This window comes from Trachypithecus francoisi, unplaced genomic scaffold (assembly GCF_009764315.1).
Source record: "Trachypithecus francoisi isolate TF-2019V2 unplaced genomic scaffold, Tfra_2.0 Lachesis_group15, whole genome shotgun sequence".
Lineage (NCBI taxonomy): Eukaryota > Metazoa > Chordata > Mammalia > Primates > Cercopithecidae > Trachypithecus > Trachypithecus francoisi.
In genome coordinates, this window is record NW_022681460.1 from 111,323,644 (window position 1) to 111,351,180 (window position 27,537).

At 44.4% G+C, this 27,537-nt stretch overlaps 1 protein-coding gene across 2 annotated transcripts in view; it reads left to right on the forward strand.

The window, feature by feature from the left end:
• CREBBP (CREB binding protein) overlaps positions 1-27,537 on the forward strand; it is a 163,966-nt gene that overhangs the window by 79,741 nt on the left and 56,688 nt on the right. For both annotated transcript variants that reach the window (XM_033235916.1, XM_033235917.1), the window contains exons 4-11: positions 9,460-9,700; positions 10,993-11,106; positions 19,989-20,231; positions 21,602-21,704; positions 22,029-22,175; positions 24,317-24,434; positions 24,953-25,124; positions 25,478-25,522. In XM_033235916.1, the coding sequence (XP_033091807.1) occupies positions 9,460-9,700; positions 10,993-11,106; positions 19,989-20,231; positions 21,602-21,704; positions 22,029-22,175; positions 24,317-24,434; positions 24,953-25,124; positions 25,478-25,522 (1,183 nt within the window). The remainder of the gene's footprint in view (positions 1-9,459; positions 9,701-10,992; positions 11,107-19,988; positions 20,232-21,601; positions 21,705-22,028; positions 22,176-24,316; positions 24,435-24,952; positions 25,125-25,477; positions 25,523-27,537) is intronic.

The window sequence follows — 27,537 nt, forward strand, 5'->3', positions numbered from 1 at the left end:
CCTGAGGCAGGAGAATGGTGTGAACGCGGGAGGCGGAGCCTGCACTGAGCCAAGATCGCGCCACTGCACTCCAGCCTGGGGGACAGAGCGAGACTCCGTCTTGGGGGAGGAAAAAAAAGGTAGTTTGACAGTGGAGTATACACAGTGGTTGAGGCTGCCAATTATGTAATAAGCAACACATGCAAAGAGCCTGTAGCTAAACCCAGTGCAGATGATGAGTGGGGTGAGTGGGCTCAGTGAACTTTGTGTTTACCTGCTGTTACTCAGTGGCTCAAAATAATAGGAAGGGGAGACTAAGGTTTAAACTAGTATGGCTCTCACACCATACTCACCTCCTCCTTCCACATTACAAATTTCGTGTGAAATGATCCTTGCTCCAGAAACATACATTGCATATATTTTAAGGCTTTTGACAGATAGCTTTCTAGTGCCTTCCAACAAAAGCCATGTACCCAGTTACCAGCATCACACCATCTTCTCAAGGCTAGGGACTGTCACCCCGTCCTTTTGTTTTTTTTTTTTTTAGATGGAGTGTTGCACTTGTTGCGCAAGCTGGAGTGCAATGGCGCAATCTCTGCTCACTGACACCTCTGCTTCCTGGGTTCTAGCTATTCTTTTGCCTCAAATTCCTGAGTAGCTGGGATTACAGGCGTGTGCCACCACACCTGGCTAATTTTTTCTATTTTTAGTAGAAATGGGGTTTCACCATGTTAGTTAGGCTGGTCTCAAACTGCTGACCTCAGGTGATCTGCCCACCTCGGCCTCCTAAAGTGCCGAGATTCCAGGCGTGAGCCACTTGTTCCCAGCCCACCTTATCCTTTAATAGGAGAAAATGATGTCATCTTATTTTGATGAGCATTTCTCTCACGAGTAAGATTTGAAGTGCTTATGTTTAGAGACATAGGCATTTATTTGAGTTGCTTCGGTCCTGTTCTTCACCAGTTTTCCTGTCACATTATCTTAGAACACTTTATAAAGCAAGGTGGTCAGCCCTCTGTGCAGGAGGAACACAGAGAGCTGCAGGATTGTGGCTCTACTGCTAAGTGGCTGGCTCATCACCCAGGAAAGGCCCTTTCCTTGGGGCCTCGGTTACTTCACCTGTCATGTGTGGCTAGTTCCCAGAGCACTCCTTCCTCGGTGATGTGTGTGTCTTCAATGAGCTGCTGTACCTTGGACCCTGAACACAGAGCCTGGCACAGAGTGAGGAATAAAGATGGACTGGGAGAAGAAGAAATAATAGCTCCATCATGATTTGTTTTGTCTTGTGTCTTTCAGATTTAATTTTTCCTGGTTCATCAATGGCCTTTACACTTGTTCCTAGTGGTTTTAGTCGTAGAAACAATGCCAGTCTTTATGTAATCTAGCCTCTCACACCTATTCAATGGTACATACAGTCTTCTGCATTGGAATTGCCCTTGGAGCTTTTGTTCTTTTTTCTCTCTTTTCTCAATGGTTTTGGTATTGTTTTTGTCTTTTTTTAGCAACAGGGTCTTGCTTTGTTGCCCAGGCTGGGGTACAGTGGCAATTCACAGACACAATCATGGAACACTATAGCCTTGATCTCCTGGTCTCCAGCAGTTCTCCCACCTTCGCCTCCTGAGTAGCTGGGACTACAGGTGTACCACCACTCCTGGCTTCTTAAATGTCTTTATTCTCATTGTAAAGGTACATATATGTTAGTTTTAGAAAAATTGGGAAAAGTCTAAATTAAAAAAAAAAAAAAGGCAGCCTTGTCTCTTAGGGGAAAATGGGAGGATCTGTATTTTGAGAATTTTTACTGGAAGGCTGGGCACAATGGCTCATAGCTATAATCCCAGCACTTTGGGAGGCCAAGGCGAGAGAATTGCTTCTGCCCAGGAGTTCAAGACCAGCTCGAACAACATGGCAAGACTCCTCTACAAAAACTTTTAAAACTTAGCTGGGCGTTGTGATACACACTTCTGTGATCTCAGCTACTCAGGAGGCTGAGGTGAGAGGTTCGCTTGAGCCCAGGAGGGTGAGGCTGTGTGAGCCGTGACTGCACTACTTTACTTCAGCCCGGGTAACAGTGAGACCCTGTCTCCCAAAATAAAAATAATTTTTACTGGAAATAGTGAGGAACACTGCTTTATGTTCTGTGACTAAAGCCTTTACTACCTTTGCATAACAAAGCACTCACCTTAATTACCTTCCAATACTTTTACAATTTAATTTTTTATATTTAATTCCTCATCATTTTCTTATTGATTCTTCTGATTTTGTTTTCTCAGGAATTTTCCCCCAGAATGGAATGCTTTTTGGTATAAAAATAGTAGTCACTTAAAAAGTTTTTTGTTAAAGCATAAAGGTCTACCTTATTGTTGTTACTAACTTGTTGCCTTAAATAACAGTCATTGGATGTTCTCTCCCACGAATTCAGGCAGGGCTTGGTTGGCCCATTCCCCTGCTCCACATGGCTTTGACAGGGGTTATTTGAGGTCTGCCTTATTTTTCATGGCTGCCTCTTATTTCATTATAGGTCTGTAGCCATAGGATGTTTAATTAGTCCACCTTTCATAGGCATTGATAATTTTTCCAGTTTTTAATATTGAATCAGAATGTGATGCATTATCTTTGCACACATATTTTTTTTGTTGTTGTTGTTGAGACGGAGTCTCGCTCTGTCGCCCAGGCTGGAGTGCAGTGGCCGGATCTCAGCTCACTGCAAGCTCCGCCTCCCGGGTTTACGCCATTCTCTCGCCTCAGCCTCCCGAGTAGCTGGGACTACAGGCACCCGCCATCTCGCCCGGCTAATTTTTTGTATTTTTTTAGTAGAGACGGGGTTTCACCGTATTAGCCAGGATGGTCTCGATCTCCTGACCTCGTGATCCGCCCATCTCGGCCTCCCAAAGTGCTGGGATTACAGGCTTGAGCCACCGTGCCCGGCCTGCACACATATTTTAACATACTTGTCCAGTTACTTCCTTAATAATAAATAATGAGAAGTGGAATTACTGTCAAAAGAAATGCATCTTTTTCTTTTTGATACATGTTGCTTTCCAAAATTATACTGAATTGCCAGAGTACTTGAGAATTGCCATTTCTTTATATCTTCATCAATACCATTTAGCAGTTTTAAAATCTTGGCCATATTGATAGATTAAAAATGCCTCATTGTTTTATTTCTATTTCTTTAATGATTAGTAAGAACTTTTTAAAAACAGCTTTTTAAGATATAATTCATGTACCATATAGTCCTTGCTTTAGGCCGGGCGCGGCAGCTCAAGCCTGTAATCCCAGCACTTTGGGAGGCCGAGACGGGCGGATCATGAGGTCAGGAGATCGAGACCATCCTGGCTAACACGGTGAAACCCCGTCTCTACTAAAAAATACAAAAAACTAGCCCAGCGAGGTGGCGGGCGCCTGTAGTCCCAGCTACCCGGGAGGCTGAGACAGGAGAATGGCATGAACTCGGGAGGCGGAGCTTGCAGTGAGCTGAGATCCGGCCACTGTGCTCCAGCCTGGGTGACAGAGCGAGACTCCGTCTCAAAAAAAAAAAAAAAAAACTAGTCCTTGCTTTAAAGTGTGCAGTTCAGTGGTGGTGTATTGTGTAACCATCACCACAATCAATTCTGAAACAATTTCTCCACTCCAAAAAGAAACCCAGTACCATTAGCAGTTATTCCCCATTTCCCCTGAACCCCCATCTCCAGCCAACCACTAGTCTGTCTACCCCCATGGCTGTGTCTATTCTGGGCATTTCCTAGAAATTGAAGCACACAATATGTGGTCTTTTGTGACTGGCTTCTTTGACGAAGCATGTTTTCAGAGTTCGCGTTGTGGTATGTGTGGTTACTTCCCTTTTTATGGTTGAATAATATTCCATTTTGGATATATACCATGTTTTTCCCTTCATCACTTGATGGGCATTTGAATTGTATCCACTTTTTGGTTATTTGTAAAAGGCTGTTGTGAACATTTTTTACAGTTTTTGTGTGAACATGCATTTTCAGTTCTTTTGGTTATATACCTAAAATAGGAATTGCAGAGGTCATATGGTAATTTTATGTTTGACCTTTTGAGGAATTGCCAGACTTCTACATTCCCACACCAGTGTATGTGGATTCCAAGTTCTCCACGTTCTGGCCACCCTGTTGCTATTGGTTAGCGTTTGGCTTTTTATTATAGCCATGTGGTGGGTGTGAAGTGGTAGCTCACTATAGTCTTAACTTGCATTTCCCTAGTGGCTAATAAGGTTCACCATCTTTTCATGTGCTTATTGGCCATTCATGTATCTTCTTTGGATAAATATCTATTCAGAGCTTCCACTCATTTTTTAATTGGGCTATTTGTCTTTTTATTAACTGAGTCGTAAGAGTTTTTAAAATATGTTCTAGATGCAAGTGCTTTACCTGTGATTTGCAAATATTTTCTCTTTCACTTTCCGTTTTCACAGTTCATTATTTTGTAATGGTATCCTTTGAAGCATAAAACTTTCTAATTTTTTATGAAATCAGTTTATTTTTCTTTTATCACTTGTGCTTTTGGTGACATACTAAGAAACTGCCTAATCCAAGGTCGTGAAGATTTATTCCTGGTTTTCTTCTGTGAATGGTATGATTGTCACTCTTACGTTGAAGTCTTTGCTCCACCTTGAGTTCATTTTTGAGTAGGAGGTAGAGAGGAGTCTGCCTGCAGCCCTCTGCCTGGGCTGTCCAGTGCTTGCGCTCCTCTTCATTGGGAAATGATCCCTCTCTCCCTTGTGTTGCCTCGGCACCAAGGTGTAGAACATTTTTGTATTTGTTGTTTCTTTGCGTTTTGTGAGGTATCTGTGCATTTTCTTTGCCCAACTTTTTAGTGGGATAGTATCCTTTCTTTATTGAGACTATGTGCATAAAAGAAAACCAACAAATTTGCTCTCAGTTTTTCACTTTTTAAACTTTATTATGTGTTTATGTTAAGAAGGCTTTCTCATCCTCATGTCCTAAAAGTATTTTAAATTTTTGTCTCCATTTTAATCCCTTTTTATTCACTTTAGTCCATATGAAGTGTTTTTGTTTTTTTTTTTTTAAATAGAAGATAAGGATCCAAAGATGCCTCACCACTCTTGAATATAAAGCACCACCTTTAGGAGCAGTCATCCTCTCTTATCGGGGGTTTCACTTTCTGGGGTTTCTCTTACCAGCAATCCCAAAATAAGTGAGTGCAGTACAATAAGGTGTTGAGAGAGAGAGAGAGACCACATTCATGTAGCTTTTATTACAGTGTATTGTTATAATGGTTCTATTTCATTATTAGTTACTGTTAATCTTACTATACCTAATTTATAAATTAAACTTTAGCATAGGTGTGTGTGTATAGGACGTAATACAGTATATATAGGATTCAGTACTATCTGAAGTTTCAGGCACCCATTGGGGTTCTTGCAACCTGTCCCCTGAGGATAAGCGGGGACTTCTGTATGCTAATTTGATGTATACATATGTCTGTTTCTGGACTTATGTAAAAAAATTAGCTTTATAGTATGTTTCAGTATCTGGCAATACAGAGTGCCCCTTTATTTTTACTGTTTTTCAAAATTTTCTTGGCTCTTAGAAAAACAAAATCACACAAAATGTAGATTACTTTTGGGGCAGCTTCCACGACGATGGCTTTGTTCTGGGCTATAAAGGGGGTTCGAAGTACTCTCCCTCCATCCTTAGTGCCTGCTTGCCAGTGGGAACTGGGCAGGGAGGTTGGGGAAGTCTGAAGGATGCTTCTGAAAGATTTGGGGGCCACCTGCAGTTCACATCTAACTCTCATGGCTCATTGAACACCAGTCTGGGAGAGGAGGAAAGTAAGTGTGCCCCTGTATTTGTAACTACTTTGCAAAACTAAGCTAGTCCCAGACAAATACACAGAATTCCATGGGGAGGGCCAGACACAGGGTCATAAGACATTTTCCATTCCACCATTGACTGAGCTTCACCCTCAGAATGGCTTTTGAGATGCATGTTGTAAACAGTATGTAGAGCTCATTAAACTGTACATTTGTCCTCCATCCAGAGGTAGACAAATAACAGACCAAGTTTTAAATTTGACATATAGTTTCCAACCATACTATTTTGACATATGGTCAGGTGTAGTGCAAAAGACACTATTAAAAATACATTCCAGGCCTCGCATGGTGGCTCACGCCTGTAATCCCAGCCTTTTGGGAGGCTGAGGCGTGCCGGTCACTTGAGGTCAGGAGTTCGAGACCAGCTTGGCCAACATGGTGAAACCCCATCTCTACTAAAAATACAAAAAGTAGGCAGGTGTGGTGGGCACCTGTAATCCCAGCTACTTGGGAAGCTGAGGCGGGAGAATCGCTTGAATCCAGGAGGCAGAGGTTGCAGTGAGCTGAGATGGTGCCACTGCACTCCAGCCTAGGCAACAGAGTGAGACTCTGTCTCAAAAAATAAATAAATAAATACAGGCCAGCTGGGTGCCACCACACGTCTGTGATCCCAGCTACATGGGAGGCTGAAGTGGGAAGATCACTTGAGCCCTGGAAGCCAGCCTGGGCAACATAGCAAGACCTTGTCTCTGAAATTTAAAAAAAAAAAAAAAATCTTTTTAAATCCCAAATGAAAAGCAGTGTGTTAATTTTTGGTGAATTAAGAACAGCCTGCTTATAATTTACTTGTAGAGCTAAAATGTTTGCCTAATTGTTATGTAATTTTTTTGGTGATATTTCTGTACTTTAAGAAACAGTGCGAGGACAACTGTGTAGTCTCTTCAGCAAAGGTAGTGTCAGGAGTAAAAGAATGGAAGACGTAATAGATTAAGAACCTTAAGAACAACCAAATACAGGATGTGGGCCTTCATGGAGTCCTGATTTGTGCAAACCAGCTGTGAAAGATGTGTTTTGGACAACCAGAGAAATTGGGATATGACTCGGTATTAGCTGATACCCAAGAAGGATTGTTCTTTTTCTTAGGTTTAATGATGATATCCTTTCCTTTCCATTTTTCTGTATGTTTGAAATTTTCATAAATGTAAAAGAAAGAGACCTAAATGAGGCTCATTTTGTGTTTCTCCCATTCTTCTGTATCTCCATTCCTGTTGATTTCTGGATGGACCTTCCAATCCACAGGAATAAGCCACTCGAGCATTGGACTTAACGCCAGTATTGCATGCTTGCAGGGGCAGCTTAAGGGCTGGCTGTTTGCTTACTGAAGCTTTATTTACAATTATAAAAATTAAAGGAGGGGGCCGGGGATTCCAGTTTATGCCCCATAACAAGAACTAGTTCAATGAGTGTAAAGTTGTAGAGTAACATGCCGTTCGTTCCAAGTCGTCCCAGCCACTGTCTGAGACAGTTTAGTGGTATGGGGCAGAACATGGAAAAACACTAAGCAAAACATGTGTGTAGCAGGGGAGATATGAGGCTTTATTGATTATGGTTCATACATAAGCATTTTTTTTTTTTTTTTTTTTTGAGGCGGAGTCTCGCTCTGTCGCCCAGACTGGAGTGCAGTGGCGCAACCTCGGCTCACTGCAAGCTCCGCCTCCCGGGTTCACGCCATTCTCCTGCCTCAGCCTCCCGAGTAGCTGGGACTACAGGCGCCCGCCACCTCGCCCGGCTAGTTTTTTGTATTTTTAGTAGAGACGGGGTTTCACCATGTTAGCCAGGATGGTCTCGATCTCCTGACCTCGTGATCCGCCCGTCTCGGCCTCCCAAAGTGCTGGGATTACAGGCTTGAGCCACCGCGCCCGGCCACATAAGCATTTATATAGAAAAAGGAAGGGGAAAAAAACCTATCAATGCTTTAATAGTGGACTCCTGGATAATGGGATTTTAATTGTTGTTAATTATTTCTGTAGTAGTTCTCTAGCTTTCCAAAATTCCTGCAGGGTATATATATACTTTCATAATCAAGAAAAAATAAACGTAAGGGAAAGAGGCTATTTTCTTTTAGGAGTTGAGCCCTGCATTCATGGTGTTCTGCTTCTCAGCTAGGATGCTGATTTTGCTTTGGGTCCTTCTCAGAATTGCTTTGGGTCCTTCTCAAACTTCCAAGGATTTTACTACCATGCCCAGCCACCCAGCTTTTCTACACACTTATTTTCTAGTTCTCATAACAGTAAAACCTGAAACAAAACTCTATAACCTTTTAAAAATGAGCTTTGATTCATTAAAAATTATTTTCATAGTTTTCTCTCTTCGTGAATGTGCAGTTTTGATTCATACATTTTTTAAAAATCAGAGTGGCGTACTTTAGGGGAGGTAATGAGGGTTGTGGAAGCAAGCTGGAAATATCAGAGTACTAGAGAAAATTGGAAGTCCTGGAACTGTGGTTGATACTGTTGCACATTAGGAACGCTTCTCTTATTGCCTAAGTCTTTTTTATTAAGTTCATCTGAAGAATGCTTGTAGTTTGTGAAGAGTAAGACTCTGCGGGTCCCCTTTTCCATTTTCCTTGCTATTAAACGGTTTGTTTGGTTTGGCTTCTTATTTCAGGCAACTGAAAGCAAACTCTTTCTGTACCTTTAGCAGATCACCAAATCTTTAAAAATTATCAACTGTCTGAGTGGAAATTTTAATGAGAAACAAAGCATAGGACAAGAATGCATTTCCCATTGTACTGGGTGGTTGTATTAAGGCTAAGTGTCATTAGTCTTTAGGAGAGGTAATGTTTGCTGTGAAATCAAGCTGCAGGCATTGCCCTTCTAGTCATGTGATAATGAAATCCAAAAGGTAGCTCTGATTCTTTTTGCTACATCAGATGTTTGCAGTACACTGCAATTGGTCAGGCCTTGGCAATCTTTTTTTTTTTTTGAAACGGAGTCTCTGTCACCCAGGCTGGAGTGCAGTTGCGCGATCTCAGCTCACTGCAAGCTCTGCCTCCCAGGTTCACACCATTTTCTTCTGCCTCAGCCTCCAGAGTAGCTGAGACTACAGGCGCCTGCCACCACGCCTGGCTAATTTTTTCTATTTTTTAGTAGAGATGGGGTTTCACCGTGTTAGCCAGGATGGTCTCGATCTCCTGACCTCGTGATCCACTCTTGGCCTGCCAAAGTGCTGGGCTTACAGGCGTGAGCCAACGCACCGGCCGGGCCTTGGCAATCTTTTTAATTATGTTGAACCCTATGAAATTGCTGGTGTTTGGCCATTTGGGACATACAGAAACAGCAGTTTCATATGGTCCAGCTGATATAATACACAGCTTTTCCTGTAGTTGTGTACATCGTAGAGTGAGTTGGGTTTTGGTTGCTGCAGTGAAGAGCCAGCCATTGTCTTGCTTGGATGATAATTGTATACAAGTGAACTTGAATCAGTCTTGCTGCTGAGTTGGGTTGATTTCTGTGGTTCTGAATCTTCTTAAAGTTGTCAGTGGATTAGAGAACTACACCAGCCTTCTTGTCTCTGTGGTCAGTATTATCCATCAACTTTTGCTTTTGTTTGAGAAATAATTAATGAATATGAGTTGGAACTCTGAGAGGTTAAAGTATTTTTATTATTTTGCTTTATTTTAGTCTCAGATGCAAACATCAGTGGGAATTGTACCCACACAAGCAATTGCAACGGGCCCCACTGCAGATCCTGAAAAACGCAAACTGATACAGCAGCAGCTGGTTCTACTGCTTCATGCTCATAAGTGTCAGAGACGAGAGCAAGCAAACGGAGAGGTTCGGGCCTGCTCGCTCCCACATTGTCGAACCATGAAAAACGTTTTGAATCACATGACGCATTGTCAGGCTGGGAAAGCCTGCCAAGGTAAGTGCTGTTTTTGGAACTCCTAGTGGCAGAGGTCAGGAAGAATTTTTCTCTGTTGTTCTTACAGCAGCTCTCTGGTTCATAAGGCTCTGGCAGCCTGAGTGCTACCTTCCATTTGGTGTGGCAAAACATGTTGCGCTCACGTTCCCCACACAATGACAAGTCAGGTGCTCTAGGAAGTCTTATCTGCTGAAGAGAAAGGCGATTTGGTTTTCTGATACTCTGTGAACTTCTGCTGCTTGAAGCTGTGCCCCGTATTTGTTCTTTTCCTCCTTCCTCTGTCATGGAAGATGTTGGTCACTTCTTGAGCACTGTCTTTGTTGTGAATGTCTAGATCGTGGTTTTCTTTTGGGCAATGAATATAGCACACGCACGTGCAGGCACACGCCCTTCCTGCACCCCAGCATCTGTCTTGGTGGCCTGCGGCCTTGCTCCTCTGTCCTGTGTCTTGAGGCAAGTCCAGATGGCAGTGAAGTTGTCCTGGGTGACTGGCAATGACATGGGGAACTACGCACTGTATCATCCCAGGGGAGGTGGTGAACTAGGCACTTCACGTGCCCTCTGTCTCCCCTTTTACTGCAGACACCTCTTTTCTACCGAAGGAAGTGTTTCCTATTAACAGCTATACTTTCCTTTAATCTTTATTCTCTTTCCTTCTCTTCTTATGCTCATAAACCTTGGGGGAATCTCCCCCTGGTCTCCCTGTCTCTCGTTGTGACATTTGTGAGTCCCCAGAGTAACCCTGTCGTAACAGAGAAGCAGAGAAGGGTAAGGTTAGACCTTTAGAAGCTGAAGCCGGAATAACCAGGGTCAGTTACCCTCTCGAGTACTTGTTCACCAGGTGCCCACAGTCCCTTTCAGAATCTCTGCAGGCTTCTCATGTGCTTCTCTGTCTGTATTTCTTCACTGTAGTATTTAGGTGGTTTCATCTTGAAATGTAATTGAACATTTTTATTTTAAATAGTTACATCACGGAACTATTATATGTTCTACCTTTCATTGCAGTTGTTTGGTATTCCAGATTGAATAGTGTTTGTTTTGTTTTGTGGGCTGCCCTTAATCACCCATCCTTCATAACATTGCTTCTAGGGGAAGTTTTGTTTGGATTTCTCAACAGTCAACTTACAAACTTTTTGGAAAACAGCCTGTTTGTAAGTTGAGGACTGCCTATACTGTGTTATGGTTACACTTGTTACCATTTTCTTATGGAATCTGGCATTATAATTTAGGTATAATTGAAAGTGTGACGATTTGGATAGAAAAATAACATCTCGTTGTTTTTCTGGTCATAGTTGCCCATTGTGCATCTTCACGACAAATCATCTCTCATTGGAAGAACTGCACACGACATGACTGTCCTGTTTGCCTCCCTTTGAAAAATGCCAGTGACAAGCGAAACCAACAAAGTAAGTGAGCACGGGGGCAGAGAAGCTTGGAGATGAGAATAGAAGTTGTTTCTAAAGAAAATTCAGAGAGTAGGTAGGGAGTGGGCAGGGGTTATGAGCCACGGAGTGCAGGGTGAGGTAGGGCGGACAGTGGCCCAAGGTGCAGCCAAGCTCAGAGGGCAGGCAGGCTCTCTGTCAGGAACTGCTGTGATAATGTTGGACCCTGACTCACTCACTGCCCCTCCCTCTCCCTGCCCCCTGCATACACGCACTTGAAGCAGCATGGAACGGCAGAGTCACTTTGTTCACTGAGCCCACATGAAGACATGGTATTTCCTGACAGTTACTCCATATGTGAGAATTTAAATTCCATGTCGCTATAATGGCGGTGGCGTCTTGGGGAGGGGAGAGGGGCACTTCTTTTGGAACTGGAAAGCCCTTATCCTGAAGTAAATTTTGAAGGCTCCGTCAGTCAGGCTGGGTCAGTATAAAATCCCACACGAACATTTTTGAAGGTTTCCCTCTGCGTGGATCTGTGGTCCCCAGACCTCTTTGTATAACTAACCATTCACTCTGCTTGGCAGTGAGAGCCTCTGCCTAGGGCTGCTGCATCCTGGTCATCCCGGTAGTTTTGCCATTGTCTAGGTTGTCTGTAGCCCTTGGCAAGACTGCTTATGCAGCAGTCCCTGCTTGTTGGGAGGCCTGCCTGGGGCTCTGGGGCTCCCTGCCATTTGTAGGCTTCAGGCAGTAAGAAGGATGAACCTCCCTCCCGTTTTTCAACCCTCTTCCTGTCATTTTAGAGGTAAAACCGTGGTCTTTGGGTGTGTCCGTCAGTTTTGGACAGCTAGGAAGTGCCCTTCAATCTCCTGTCCCCTCTGGCTGGAGGTGCTCCCTTAGCGACCCTTCCAGCACAGTACAGTCTTCCTCATCTTCCTCCATCTCGTCTGTGCCATCTTGCCACCCTCCCCTGTTTTGTGTTTTCTGTGTTCATTCCTCTCATTCTTCTTGATCATCCTTCCTTAAGACCCCGCAGCTGCCTAGAGAATATGTGCTGCTTTTCCTTCTGGTTGTTTCCGAGTGGCCCAGGTAAAGATAGAAAAAGTGCTTTGTTCCTAAGAGTACTGTGGAGTGGCGTGCCAGTGACAGCCCCTGTGGTTTTCCTTTTACTGAGTCTAACCCACCTCCCTCTGGCGACAAGGGAATAGGCAGCGAGCTGACGCTGACCCTGCTTCATTTAAAGCAGGGTGTCCCTGTCACACAGAAGAGAAATGCCAGGGTAATGGGGCCTGTTATCTGCCTTCCTACAGAAGAACCACAACGAGTTTCCTTTAAAAACCAGTTTCCTGACCAGGTGCGAGGTGGGCAGATCACCTGAGATCGGGAGTTCGAGACTAGTCTCTACTAAAAACACAAAATTAGCCAGGCATGGTGGCGCATGCCTGTAATTCCAGCTACTTGGGAGGCTGAGGCAGGAGAATCGCTTGAACCTGGGAGGCGGAGATTGTGGTGAGCCAAGATCTCGCCAGTGCACTCCAGCCTGGGCAACAAGGGCAAAACTCCGTCTCCAAAAAAAAAAACCACGTACCTAAAAGTCAATTAAATTATTCTTTGATTGACTAAAATTTGAATTAATAAACAATTTCCCTGGACATCTCTTATATAAAGTGACATTCTGGAATCCTGGGTCTTCTAGAACCAGCTATTTGGGACAGTTGTTCTAATGGAATAGAGTCTGTTTTTCCTCCCACATTACTGTAAAACTTTTTTCTTTAGTATATTGTGATGGCTAAATTTCTTGTGTTTTAGGGCACATTTCAGTAATAGGCTCTTTAAGTACCAAAATATTCGTTGTCAAGTTTGTAGTTATACAATATTCCATGAATAATGAGCTAGAATTTTATTCTTAACTTTTAATCTGAGGGTGTGGCTTTTTGGGGATCTTTTGTTTTTAGTACATACTACCATGACAGTTGTAAACTTTTGTGATTTCTCTTTTTAAGAAACGCTTATGTGGTTTTTGTTTTAAAAGAAAAAAGAAGTGTATGTGGTTTTTTTTTTTTTTAACCATCCTTATAACTGCCGGAGTGTTGTGAAAATTGATTGTGTGCCTGCTCTCTCAAGTGGTAAACCACAGGTTTTCTACTAGTCATAATGTAAGATATTACCAGGATGATTTTATAAAGTCACAAGGAAGATTTAGATTAACTTGCTGCAGGGTTTTGGTAGTTTTTTACAAAAGTATGATTGACGGGGTTTCAGCAGTATCCTTTCTGTACATTTTGTTGTTTTTTTCTCTTCTCCCAAAGCAAATTATGCTTACGGTGTGTGAACTCTTGAGTTAAGAACCCAGAGAGGAAAATGTGAATCTGACCCTACTTTGGCTTAAGGTTGGGTTTTGAAGACAATATATATGTTAAAAATAATGTAAGAGTGACCTCCCTCAAAGGACTGAGGTAGAGTCTAAAAATGTAGGTTTTAAAATACGAATAATCAGCTGGATGTGGTGGCATGCACCTGTAGTCCCAGCTACTCGGTATCCTGAGGCGGGAGGCTGAGGCAGGAGAATCATTTGATGAACCCAGGAGTCAGTGCAATCAACATTCTTTTTGAGGAGAATTGGAGTGCACCTGACTACTTTATAGAGAAAGGTGAGACTTGGTGGAGCCCAGTGCAAACAAAATAACGAAGGAAGAACATTTCAGACAGTGGGGACAGTGTCTGCACAGTGCACAGGTTGTGAGGCATGCATTTGACTGGACTGGGGTTCCTGTGCAAACAAGGTGAGCCGAAAGGTGGACTGTGGTGAGCTGCTGGAAGCCTCAGGGACTCTGCCAAGACCCACCTGTGCTCGCTCTATGGCGACCGCCTTAGGGGCCCCAGGACTCTGCTTTTTAGGCAGTGTTTCCCACAGGCCAGCGCTGGTCTTAACTGATGCACACTTCCTTGGTTAGCACATGCTGCACTCTCTAACTTCTGTGATTAATGTCTCTACTGAGAGAACCTTCCAGAATCACCTGTGGAGCTAATCTGAGGTTCTTTGAAATGAAGCTGAGACCATTGATTACCTTTTTGGCCTATGTTGAGTTTTGTTTGGTTGGTTGGTTGGTTTTGAGACAGAGTCTTGCTCTGTCACCCAGACTGGCTTGTAGTGGCGTAGCCACGTCTCATGGCAGCCTCAACCTCTTGGGCTCAAGCAGTCATTCCACTTCAGCCTCCTGAGTACCTGGGACTGCAGGCATCTGCCACCACACCTGGCTAATTTTTGTATTTTTTGTGGAGATGGGGTTTCACCATGTTGCCCAGGCTTGTCTCGAACTCCTCAGCTCAAGTGATCTTCCCACCTCGGCCTCCCAAAAGTCCTGGGATTACAGGCATGAGCCATTGCGCCTAGCCTCATTTAATTTTTCTTTGAATTGTTTTTTAAAGATTCTATAATCACTGATCTCGAATTAACCATCCCTTATAGCATTATTTAGTTTTTGTTGAATTATTAGGACTTTCCAAGATATGTACCTTATGTCAGTGCTGGCATCTGACCTCCAGTAAATTCAGTGCACAGAGTGGCATAGAGGACTGGGCTGTGGGACCTGTGACCAGGTTCCCTTCTTGGGGCTCATGTTGCCTCATTTGTGAAGTTCTGGCTGCTCAAAGTGTAGGCCTCAGGCAAGCTATAGAGGCACTCCCAGGTTGCTTGTAAGCAGTAAAGAAATTGGGGCCCTATTTCAGACCTCTTATATTAAAACCTACATTTTTACAAAATTCCCGGGTGATTGGTGTGCACATTAAAATCCAAGATGGACTGCTCTGGATGCCTTGAAAGACCAGGTGTCTGGGCCAGTGCTGGTGAGAGGGTTTGAGTCATTCTCTGAGAAAGACCACGGGTTTTCCAACCCAGAGTGCCCCCAGGGACTGTTGAAGCAAGTGCACAGGGTTGGTCCCAGAGCCAGCCTAATGCATGCACTGCCCCGGCTGTGTCAGCCATGGCCCCAGCTGCTGCCAGACATCTCCATGAGTGTAGCACCCACTGCTTCATCTGGCAACATGTTGCATTTGTAGGTGCCTCAGATTGTTTAAAACACCTCCTTTCGGCCAGGCTCGGTGGATCACACCTGTAATCCTTGCACTTTGGGAGGCTGAGGCAGGCGGATTGCCTGAGCTCAGGTTCAAGACCAGCCTGAGCAACAGTGAAACCCCGTCTCTACTAAAATACGAATAATCAGCTGGATGTGGTGGCATGCACCTGTAGTCCCAGCTACTCGGTATCCTGAGGCGGGAGGCTGAGGCAGGAGAATCATTTGATGAACCCAGGAGGCAGAGGTTGCAGTGAGCCAAGATCGCACCAGTGCGCTGCAGCCTGGGCAACAGAGCAAGACTCCGTCTCAAAAAAACAAAACCAAAACCAAAAAAAACCTCCTTTCATTATATGGAGTCAAGATCTCCCTCCTTTGAACTGCCACTCATCGAATAGCCCATCAGGTGCCCAGTGAGTGTGTGTGGAGCAGGCCCTTTGTTGACTTGAGGGCCCTTCAGAGATTTTCACCTCTTTTGACAGACTGTGGTGGGATGGGGAACAGCAAGGAGCAGAATCTGAAGGTTATAGAGAGAATAGTGGCCTTGATTGACCCTGACTTAAGTACCAGAGGGTCGTGAGTGATGTGTTACATCTGAACAACTTTGCTCCTTGATAGCAAGGAGAATGTCGCTGCGCCAATGTCACTTGGCGTCTGAAGAAAGCCTTTTGCTTGAGGGCTTGTGGCTGTGCCTCATGGGAGTCTGAGTCTCCAGCCCCCACACAAGGTGGTGCCACCAGCAACTTTGTAGAGATGTCTGCAGGTCTGGATAAATTCTCTCTCTCTTTTTTTTTTTTTTTTTGAGACGAAGTCTCACTCTGTCACCCAGGCTGGAGTGCAGTGGTGCGATCTCAGCTCACTGCAGCCTCCGTCTCCCTAGTTCAAGTGATTCTTGGCTACTTTATGTAGTTTTAGTAGAGATGGATTTTCACCATGTTCAAGCTGGTCTTGAACTCCTGACCTCAGGTGATTCCCCCACCTCAGCCTCCCAAAGTGATTGGATTACAGGTGTGAGCCACCTGAATAAATTCTAGCATTGCTTTTTTAGTAGAAATCTAAGTGTGTTGGTATCCTCGGGAAACTGGTTCCAGGACCCCCCAGGTACACTGAAACCAGGCGGACTCAAGCCCCGCAGCTGGCCCTCCCCATACGCAAGTTTCGCCTTCCACAAGCACTGTGTTTCTGGCCTGCGTTGGGTGGCCCCTCGGCTCACTGTTGTGCTGCTGACAGATCAGCTATAGCAGCTACTGCTCTGCTTCATGGTGTATCTCACCCTACCCTGACAAAGTTTGGACATTTAATTCATGTCCGTTTTAACTGAATTTCCAAATGGAGTTCAGTTTTATTAAGAATGATTAGGGGCTGAAGTTGTCTGAGTAACTTGAGTGCTTTGCATCGGCGACATAGACTGTACAGGGAACCTCTTAGTGGAACATTCTTTTTTTTTTTTTTTTTTTGAGACAGAGTCTGTCTTGCCTAGGCTGGAGTGTAGTGGTGCGATCTCAGCTCACTGCAGCTTCCACCTCCTAGGTTCAAGCAATTCTCCTGCCTCAGCTTCCCAAGTAGCTTAGATTACAGGTGCGCACCACCACGTCCAGCTAATTTTTGTATTTTTAATAGAGACAGGGTTTCACCATGTTACTAGCCAGGCTGGTCTCGAACTCCTGACCTCAAGTGATCCAAAGTGTTGGAATTTCAGGCGTGAACCACTGCACCTGGCCGCACCCGGCGTCTTAGTGGAACATTCTTTGTGCATGAAGAATGGCAGGTGAGTCCAAGAAAGAGCCTGCTACAAAACTTGGCCTTTTTTTCATAGGCCATAGGCTCCTTCTTGGCTACATCAGAAGGTGGTGAGGCTGAGGGCGCTGGGGAGCTTTAAAGAGGGAGTCCAGCCGGTGTGTTAGTGCACTGCAGGTGTGTTGTGGCTTCCTAAAAGTTAGAGCTTTATGCTCTAGCAAGGAAAAAAGATGTAAAAATGGCCAAATGAGCACACGGCCTTGACATTAGAAGAGGTAAGTGGCAATAATGTGGAAAGGATGAGTAGAGAGCAACTTCATTCTTAGGGATGCCAGGTAGATGGAGCAGTGCTGTCTGTAGCTCTCCCTGCGTTTGTGTTCAGTTCCAAGGCGCTCCATGGGTTGCGCTGGGAGGGCCCACGGTGTGCTGACCGCTGCGCTATACCTCACACATCCTCTGGACGCTGCACAGCAGGTTACGTGGCCCATGTGGCAAGTGGTGAAGAGTAAAACCGAGTTTCACGTTAATCCCACCTTTCAGGGATGCACAGGGAACGTGAGATGAGCCTGATTTTCCCTGTCCCAGGGTTCCAAGGTGCAGTTTGAGTGCGTTAGGTGATTATTAGATAATCTTTTGTCCCTCCCAACAGATTCTAGGCTCAGGGAATGCAGAGATTGTGCCCGCACTATATCTGGGAGCCTGGCAGAGTGTACTCACTGAGTCTGTCATGTGAGTGAGTGAATACACGAAGGGTCAGTGTCGAAAGACAAGCAGCGGTACAGGAGGCACTGTGGGATTTCAGAGAGGGATCGGGAATACCACCATGGAGCACGCAGAGCACCTTGAGGTGACAGTACGGTTGATGGTGGCTTGTACATAATGACTCTCCTTTCAGTCAGCCATCACCCCACAGTGAATGCCTGAGCACCCTTACCCTTCAGTATTTGTGTCATTTCATCTAATAGCATCATTTGGACTTCGAATTCAGCCATGCTTAAATGGCAGAGACCTTCTCTATTTGTTCGTAATTTCCTTTGCTTCTGAACTTTAGAAATGGTGAGTTGCAAATGCTTCTCATGGGTATATTTTCTTTTAAAATAAAAATATAATAATTTTTACTTTTAGAAAATGAATGATTTTAACACAAAATGCAGTGACCATGTCAGCAGCTTGCATGGGAGGCCTGTGTGAGTATGAGGCATTGGCTGCCCTGTAAGTGGCTGTGGGCTTAGGAGTAGCATTCACTGAAAGGTGGTGCATTTTAGTTAAGTAGGTGGCACTTGGGGAGGTGTCGATAAAAGGGAAATATTGTAGGAAGAAGTCAATAAAGCATTCACTGGAAAGTGGAAGACTGCATACTTTGTTTCTTTTAAGTTCCTCTCCACAGTGCATCACCATGTGTGTTAAATATAGTGTAGCCCTGTTCTTCCTTACATCGCAAGGTCATAGAAAAATAAAACTATCCTGTCACTGGTAACTTTGATTTCTATACCATAGTGCTTCTTAAAAATGTAAGATGTCGGTTTCAGAAGTATGGTGGACACATGTTTAAAGTTTTGGGGAGTAGTATTAGAATACTTTTAAAGGTATTGTGCATGACTTACTTCAGCTACACACTTGTCATAAAGTGCACCTTGGGAGTTGCTTTTCATTTATGATAATGAGTGCTTGGTGTGTGTAATTGTGTCTGATGAGTGTTAATGAGTTGATCTGAGTATCCTTATTAGAAAAGTTAATAGTATGGAATGTATAATTACCAGGAATTTTCTTTTCACACATTTTAGTTTAATTAGGTCGCTCTGGGTAAGTATTGGGGTTACTATAGGTGCACTGATGGTTGAATGTGAGAATATTACTGTTACACATAATGGTTGAAATTTGAAAGAAAGGCTTTGTGATTGTGTTTTATGTATCAAAAAATGGTGTGTTATAGTAGCAACATTATAAGATGCTATTTTTAACATGACTGTAAAATTTGTGGAAGTTAGAAAGGAACTCAAAAATAAGAATAAATAGTATGATATAGAACTTCTGCCATATGATAAATTTTCACACAACATTTGGGTTGTTGGGACGGATGAGTGGGCAGGCAAGCAGGTGGGTAGGTAGGTGGGTAGATGAATTGACCTTGAAATGCCCAAGTTGATGCAAGTTTGGAGTAGTCTCTCCATTACCTTGGAAGCCCTTTGGGATGGAGCTTCTTATGTTGACACCAGTTTTTCCTTTAGTCTCCTGGGGTTAGCTAGCTGAATGGGGCAGCTTCCCTGCCAGCCAGCAGTGGGCCTGGGTAGCAGAATCTCATGTTGGCCATGTGAGGCAGAGCCACATCCTGAATATTAGAGGTGCTGAGGTGGCCCCGGATAACAAGACCCATGCAGAATTGCGAAGCCTCACTCCAACCTTAATTTCAAACAAATCAATCAATCAATCAAGTTGAGTATTTCTTAAACAGCTTCATATAGCCAGAGAGCTCAGCATGGTGCTCTGCTGCATAGGAATCCCGTCAGAAGGATGTGTTCATGCTGTCTTTGCTTGTGTAAGTTTCAAGGACTTGCAATTATGTGATTTAGAAGATCACATCATAGATTTATTAATCAAAACTGACCAACGAGGTATCATCTCCGCTCCTTCTCTTAAGCCCTCTGTACCTGTGCAGGTGAGCAGTGAAGGACAGGGTTGGGGTCAACAGCAGGCGGGGGCTCCTCTGTGTATCTCAGAGGTGTCTGCTGGCCACCAGAGAATCAGACGTTTCCCCTTTCATACATTTGCCACTCCCTGGAACTGACTTCTTGAGGAGTCTCTAGGTTTTAAAACATACTAATTTTTTTCAGGTGTTATCTGTGAGATTTTATGATCTGTTGCATGCTAAGATAGAAACTTGACTTTTCTTTAACTTTTTGTTCCTCACTTACTGCTAGGCAGAATACATGAGTCCTTCAGCACAGTTCCTTTCTCCCTAGCCTTGTTTTACTGCTTTATGATATTCATGTGTAGTATCTTGATGAAATGTATTTGCTTCTCAATAGTTTTTAAATCATTTGTGGGCTTCTCCCTTTTACTTACCTTTCTTGTTTGTCTGTCTGTTTGTCGTTATAGCCATCCTGGGGTCTCCAGCTAGTGGAATTCAAAACACAATTGGTTCTGTTGGCACAGGGCAACAGAATGCCACTTCTTTAAGTAACCCAAATCCCATAGACCCCAGCTCCATGCAGCGAGCCTATGCTGCTCTCGGACTCCCCTACATGAACCAGCCTCAGACGCAGCTGCAGCCTCAGGTTCCTGGCCAGCAACCAGCACAGCCTCAAACCCACCAGCAGATGAGGACACTCAACCCCCTGGGTAGGTGAAGGAACTCTCAACTTCATTCTTACTTGTCCAAATGTAGCAAAGAGAATGGAGTGATGGAACCCAAGACAGTTTTCAGTTTGTTTTGTGTTTTTACTACAGTGGTTGAAATTAAAATCTCCCAGGAAAAAGCTGAAGTGTCTAATGCAAGGAAAATGTTATATGCTTATAAAAAGAGCAGCATTTGCAAATGAAGCAATGTTTTTGTTGCTTGCTGTGCCATTTCTCTCTGGACAGTTTTCATAAAGAATGTGCCATGTGGCTCAGAATGCAGATCTCACAAGTCAGGATGCTGACTGGACCCCGCGTTCTGACTGTTGTCATTTCTTTGATGGAGAACTTGCGTTTGCCACTTCCTCACACATCTTGGTTAGGGTCTACCCCACAATTGGAAGTGACCAGCCTGGACTTCGGCAGGTTAATGACAGGAGCCCTGGAAACTCTTTTCCCAGGCTGCTGGACACCATGTCAGCATTTCTTTTGTCACCCCAGCCCATTATTTGCCAACCTTTGGTCATTTGCTCACATATACCCATGATTTTTGCCATTTCTGCGTAAGGTTTCCTTAATATTTTTCTTTAAGTGGACACAGTCCCTTTACATTTAGGCTTAAGCTAAGCAGTGATGTCTGTGAAGTCGAAACTAGCTGACTGGTTGTGCTAGTTTTGTTCTTTTCCTAATAGAATAAGTATTTTACAGTTAAAAATTACTCCTTAAAATATGCCCAGCTAAAGTCGTCTTATTTGTTGCTTTTTGGAAAACAACTGCCCCAATGAATGTCTAACTAATACTGGCCAGGAGACTGGGTTAGAGTCCTGAGACCCAAGTCTTAATCTAACTCCTCTCCTGTTGACGGTATGATTTAGGACAAACTTAACCTTTATTAATCTCGGCCTTCCTTTCCTTTAATACGAAGATTGTAGACAAATTGACCTCTGTATTTTTTTCATGAGCTTAATTTTATGATTTTATTTTCTGATATTGGAGGTGGAGACACAGAGGTATATGTCAGTGCAGCTGAGTCACTCAGGAATGATACTAATGAAGCAGAATGAAAGTCAGAGGCTCCATATGGGTCATTTATAACTTTTTAACTTAGATACCAGCTAATCTCCATAAACACACCTTATTTTGGTTACATAGTAGAGTGGGGAGGTGTCTACTGATTATTTGTGCACGTTGATTACCGTTACTGAAAATATGACACTTGGAGTTCCTGCCTCAGTGCTTATTATAACTGACCAGAATCACTTGTTTAAATAATCACCAATTGTTTATGTGGTGACATGTTGGTTATCTGTCGTCAAAACTTTGAAGTATATATTAAAATTTAAGAGTTGATTGATTTCTTTCTGTCTTTAAAGGAAATAATCCAATGAACATTCCAGCAGGAGGAATAACAACAGATCAGCAGCCCCCAAACTTGATTTCAGAATCAGCTCTTCCGACTTCCCTGGGAGCCACAAAGTAAGACCCTGTTTCAGTTCTGAGTGACAGTCCAACAAGAGCGTGGACTGAGAACCACACAAAACTGATTCTTTCTAAATGTGTGGCAGAGAAAATAGTTTAAATGGGGTGGTGAGGGGTGAATGCTGTTTTCCTTTTTTTCTTTAATTGTAAGTGTAGAGCAGATAATAGATTAAACATAGTTTAAGTTTTATTTATATACATTACTTGGCTCTCCTGACGTAAACTTTTAGAAGTCACATGTGGTGGTAGAAGAACCTTATTAGACAAAGTATGTTTGAGTCGCTTCAGTAGATGGTTGAAGTGTCCTTATTTCCTCCTTAGCCCACTGATGAACGATGGCTCCAACTCTGGTAACATTGGAACCCTCAGCACTATACCAACAGCAGCTCCTCCTTCCAGCACTGGTGTAAGGAAAGGCTGGCACGAACATGTCACTCAGGACCTGCGGAGCCATCTAGTGCATAAACTGTACGTAACAGTTTTGCAGTTTCATAGATGTTTGATTTTGTTGCTGCGTTGCCCATTGGCTACCAGATGACAGTACCCTAGGAGCCTATGCAAGTCACGTGCTTACTTAGAGAGCCGCTCTCACTGCTGGTAGGACCCTGGCAGCCCTCGGCAGGCCAGAGATTCCCGCACTTCATGTCCTCGGTGAGCGGGGGTGACAGAGAGCATTGGTGGCTCTATATTGCCGAGGGGCACTGACTTACAGCCCCTGTCACAGAGGCAAAGACCCTCAGTGCAGCCTGGCCTTAATGCTGCATGAGGCGGCTGGGGTTGGCTCAAGAACCTCACCTTATTTTGTAGTTCCAGATTCTAGTTGTGGAGACCCCTCAAAATTGGATGAGTTTAGAGTATAGATGGCATGTCATTATCACCTTACAGTTAGTTAACGTAATAGAAAGTTAACTTTTTTTGAGGGGGGGAGACAGAGTCTCGCTCTGTCCTCTAGACTGGAGTGCAGAGCGCAATCTTAGCTCACTGCAACCTCTGCCTCCCAGGTTCAAGCGATTATCCTGCCTCAGCCTCCCGAGTAGCTGGGATTACAAGTGGGTGCTACCACCCCTAGCTAGTTTTTGTATTTTTAGTAGAGACAGGGTTTCACCATGTTGGCCAGGCTGGGCTCAAACTCCTGACCTCAAGTGATCTGCCCACCTCAGCCTCCCAAAGTGCTGGGATTATGAGCCACTGCACCCGGCCCTTCTTTTCTTTTTTCTTTTTTTTCGTTCTTTCTTACTTAAAGAGAGACAGAGTCTTGCCATGTTGTCCAGGCTGGTCTCAAACTCCTGGCCTCAAGTAATCCTCTTAGGCCGAGACGGGCGGATCACGAGGTCAGGAGATCGAGACCATCCTGGCTAACACAGTGAAACCCCGTCTCTACTAAAAAATACAAAAACTAGCCGGGCGAGGTGGCGGGCGTCTGTAGTCCCAGCTACTCGGGAGGCTGAGGCAGGAGAATGGCGTAAAAACCCGGGAGGCGGAGCTTGCAGTGAGCTGAGATCCGGCCACTGCACTCCAGTCCGGGCGACAGAGCGAGACTCCGCCTCAAAAAAAAAAAAAAAAAAAAGTAATCCTCTTGCCTTGGCCTCCCAAACTGCTGGGTGGCATGAGCCATCACACCAAGCCTAACTTTGTTGAGCTAGTTATTTTAAATGAACTAGACTTATATTCCCTGAGTTTTTTCCATTCCTATTTTGATCAAATTTTTTTAGTAGTAAGTAGTTTAAAAATCAGGAATTTAAAAATCGTGTTATTCTGGAATGACCCAGCACATACTTGTTAATAGCAAAATATTAATGTGTTTGATGTGTAGATACGTTGATAGGTCAGGATTGTCTCCAGGGAGTTACTTCATTCATGTATTGATATGCTGGGCAAGAGAGGCTTGGCATTCCCACAGTGTATTGCCACCAGAGATACATGATCCTGATTTTGTAGTGCTCATTTGACAGCATTGGGAGTAGCTTCAGGCCAGGTGCAGCAGCTCCCCCCTATAATCCCAGTGCGTTGGGAGGCTGAGGCGGGAGGATTGCTTGAGCCCAGGAGTTCAGGCCAGCCGGGGCAATATAACAAAACTCTATCTCTACAGAAAATTTAAAAATTAACCAGGCATGGTGGTGTGCACCTGTACCTCCCTTCTTGAGAGGCTGAGGTGGGAAGATCACTTGAGCCCAGGAGTTCAAGGGTGCAGTGAGCTATGATCATGCCACTGTACTCCAGGTTGGGCGACAGAGCGAGACCCTATGTCTTTTTTTTTTTTTTTTGGATACGGAGTCTCGCTCTATCGCCCAGGCTGGAGTGCAATGGCACTCAGCTCACTGCAACATCTGCCTCCCGGGTTCAAGCAGTTCTCTTGCCTCAGCCTCCCAAATAGCTGAGATTACAGGCATCCACCACCAGGCCCAGGTAATTTTTGTATTTTTAGTAGAGACAGGATTTCACCACGTTAGCCAGGCTGATCTCAAACTCCTGACCTCAGGTGATTCTCCCGCCTCAACCTCCCAAACGGCTGAGATTACAAGCATGAGCCAGCACGCCTGGCCGAAACCCCATGTCTTTAAAAAAAGAAAGGAGAAAAAAGTAGTCTGATAGATGTGTTATCCTTTCAGCGTCCAAGCCATCTTCCCAACACCTGATCCCGCAGCTCTAAAGGATCGCCGCATGGAAAACCTGGTAGCCTATGCTAAGAAAGTGGAAGGGGACATGTACGAGTCTGCCAACAGCAGGGTAGGTTGCTGCTTACCGTGCTCTGGCCTCTACAGCATCTGTAGTTAGACAGCATTGCATTTGTCTGCTTTGTTATCTAGAAATTGTGGAGTCTGTGTAGTTGGGAGAAACTCCTCACCTTGAGGCCACTGGCCAAGGAGACTTCCCAGATAAGACACAAATTTCCTGCAGAGCTCTCTTGGTTAGTTACATTAGTGCATGGAATATATAAATTTACATTATGTCCGTGGGATATATTTTTCACAGTAGGTGGTGGTGTAATATTGCTAGCATCAGTGAATATTCAAAAGTTCATTTGAATGAAATGGAACGTGTATTTAGTACCTACTATTTGGTATGTCCTATAAAGTCATAGGGAATTTAGCAAGAATGTGGGCTTCTGGTATATCAAGTGTTTGCATACTTACTTTTGCCAGTGTACTCAATGAAGAAGTTCATTAGTTAGAACCTACAACACAGATCATTCAGTTGCTTTTTACAGTTTTAACTGTTTCATATTGAATATTACTGCTTTTTAGGATGAATATTATCACTTATTAGCAGAGAAAATCTACAAGATACAAAAAGAACTAGAAGAAAAACGGAGGTCACGTTTACATAAACAAGGCATCTTGGGGAACCAGCCAGCCTTACCAGCCCCGGGGGCTCAGCCCCCTGTGATTCCACAGGCCCAACCTGTGAGACCTCCAAGTAAGCATTTTATTTCCTTCTGCCATCCCTTAGCCTGTTTCCTTGGTTTTCCTTCGTGTTTGGGGTGTATTTCTAAGAACAGAGAATTAGAATCTCTGATGCGTGCACTGCAGAAGCTGTTGATGTGGCAGTGGCCCTGACCACCTGCCTCAGGCCGTGTTGGGACACTGAGTTTCTCTCTCGGGAAGGCCCTTTACAGGGTGCTCTGGCATTGGAACACACGTGCCTTTGGACCTATTGGCTGTTTTCCCTTTTAAGTTTGAAGTCCTAATAAGAAATTTCGTATTCCTGAATCAAGGATTATATTAAATAACTAGGGTGGTTTTGTTTTTGTTTTTGTTTTGCCACCACAGATGGACCTCTGTCCCTGCCAGTGAATCGCATGCAAGTTTCTCAAGGTATTGAACTATTTGCTGTGAATCATATTTTAGTTTAACATTCAACAGCCATAACTTTCACTGTTTTTTTCCTCTCCCCCTGTATATTTCTTTCTAGTCCTTTCTTCTTTCCATTCCTTTTTGCTGATGAGCAGAATTCAGTTCTGTAGGTAGTATGGATCTGTTTATAGTATGAAGTTTGGAGATTATAGGAAAGATCTTCCAAGAGATAAGCAGTATTTAGCTATTTATTTTATTTTGTTTATTTTTATTTTTATTTTTTTGAGATGGAGTCTTGCTCTGTGGCCCAGGCTGGAGTGCAGTGATGTGATCTTGGATCACTGCAAGCTCTGCCTCCTGGGTTCACGCCATTCTCCTGCTTCAGCCTCCCCAGCAGCTGGGACTACAGGCACCCGCCACCATGCCCAGCTAATTTTTTGTATTTGTAATAGAGATGGCGTTTCACTGTGTTAGACAGGATGGTCTTGATCTCCTGACCTCGTGATCCACCTGCCTCAGCCTCCCACAGTGCTGGGATTACAGACATGAGAGCCCCTGCACCCAGCCTTAGCTTTTTATTTTATTTATTTATTTTATTTTATTTTATTTTATATTTTATTTTATTTTGAGATGGAGTCTCACTCTGTTGCCCAGGCTGGAGTGCAGTGGCGCGATCTCAGCTCACTGCACGCTCTGCCTCCTGGGTTCATGCCATTTTCCTGCCTCAGCCTCCCAAGTAGCTACGACTATAGGTGCCCGCCACCACGTCCGGCTAATTTTTTGTATTTTTAGTAGAGACACGGTTTCACCGTGTTGGCCAGGATGGTCTTGATCTCCTGACCTTGTGATCTGCCTGCCTCGGCCTCCCAAAGTGCTGGGATTGCAGTTGTGAGCCACTGCTCCCAGCCCAGCTTTTTATTTTTTTAATGGATGGTGAAGGGGGCATGGTACATTACTCTTAGGAAGAGTCTGAGAAAGAAGCACTCTAGATGTGGGGAGGGAGTGCTTCTAAATGCTGAGAAGGAGAGGCATGCAAGACACTCCTAGACTGCTGAGCACTTGCAGAGGCTGACGTGGGGACATCACAGGCTGCTCCTGGCCATAGGGGTTAAGCCTAGCTGGCTGGATGTCACCTTCTGGAGAGTGTGTACACACAGGTCCTGTGCCAGGTTGGGGTGGCAGCAGCTGTCTCAACAACCTTGAAAGTTTCTTAAGTAGAGAGCCTAGGCCGGGTACGGTGGCTCAAGCCTGTAATCCCAGCACTTTGAGTGGCCGAGACGGGCGGATCACGAGGTCAGGAGATCGAGACCATCCTGGCTAACACGCTGAAACCCCGTCTCTACTAAAAAAAAAAAAAAAAACTAGCCGGGCGAGGTGACGGACACCTGTAGTCCCAGCTGCTCAGGAGGCTGAGGCAGAAGAATGGCGTGAACCTGGGAGTCGGAGCTTGCAGTGAGCTGAGATCCGGCCATTGTACTCCAGCCTGGGCGACAGAGCGAGACTCCATCTCCAAAAAAAAAAAAGGAGAGAGCCTATGGTTTTTGGTTGATTGAAGCACTGATTTTTATTTTGGGACAGGGAGCATTTGAAAACCTTGTAGGTCTTGACTACTGAGACCCAAGGAGGAGGACATTTTTCCAGGTTGTGAAACAAGGTGGTGACATTTTCCAGAAGACTCTGAGGAAAGAGGCTTTATTGTGGTTTACAGAGTAGTTTCGGAGGGAAGGTAGAAGAGATCATTTTAAAAGTTGTATTCGGGCTGGGCGCGGTGGCTCAAGCCTGTAATCCCAGCACTTTGGGAGGCCGAGACAGGCGGATCACGAGGTCAGCAGATCGAGACCATCCTGGCTAACACGGTGAAACCCCGTCTCTACTAAAAAATACAAAAAACTAGCCGGGCATGGTGGCGGGCGCCTGTAGTCCCAGCTACTCGGGAGGCTGAGGCAGGAGAATGGCGTAAACCCAGGAGGCGGAGCTTGCAGTGAGCTGAGATCCGGCCACTGAACTCCATCCCGGGCGACAGAGCGAGACTCCGT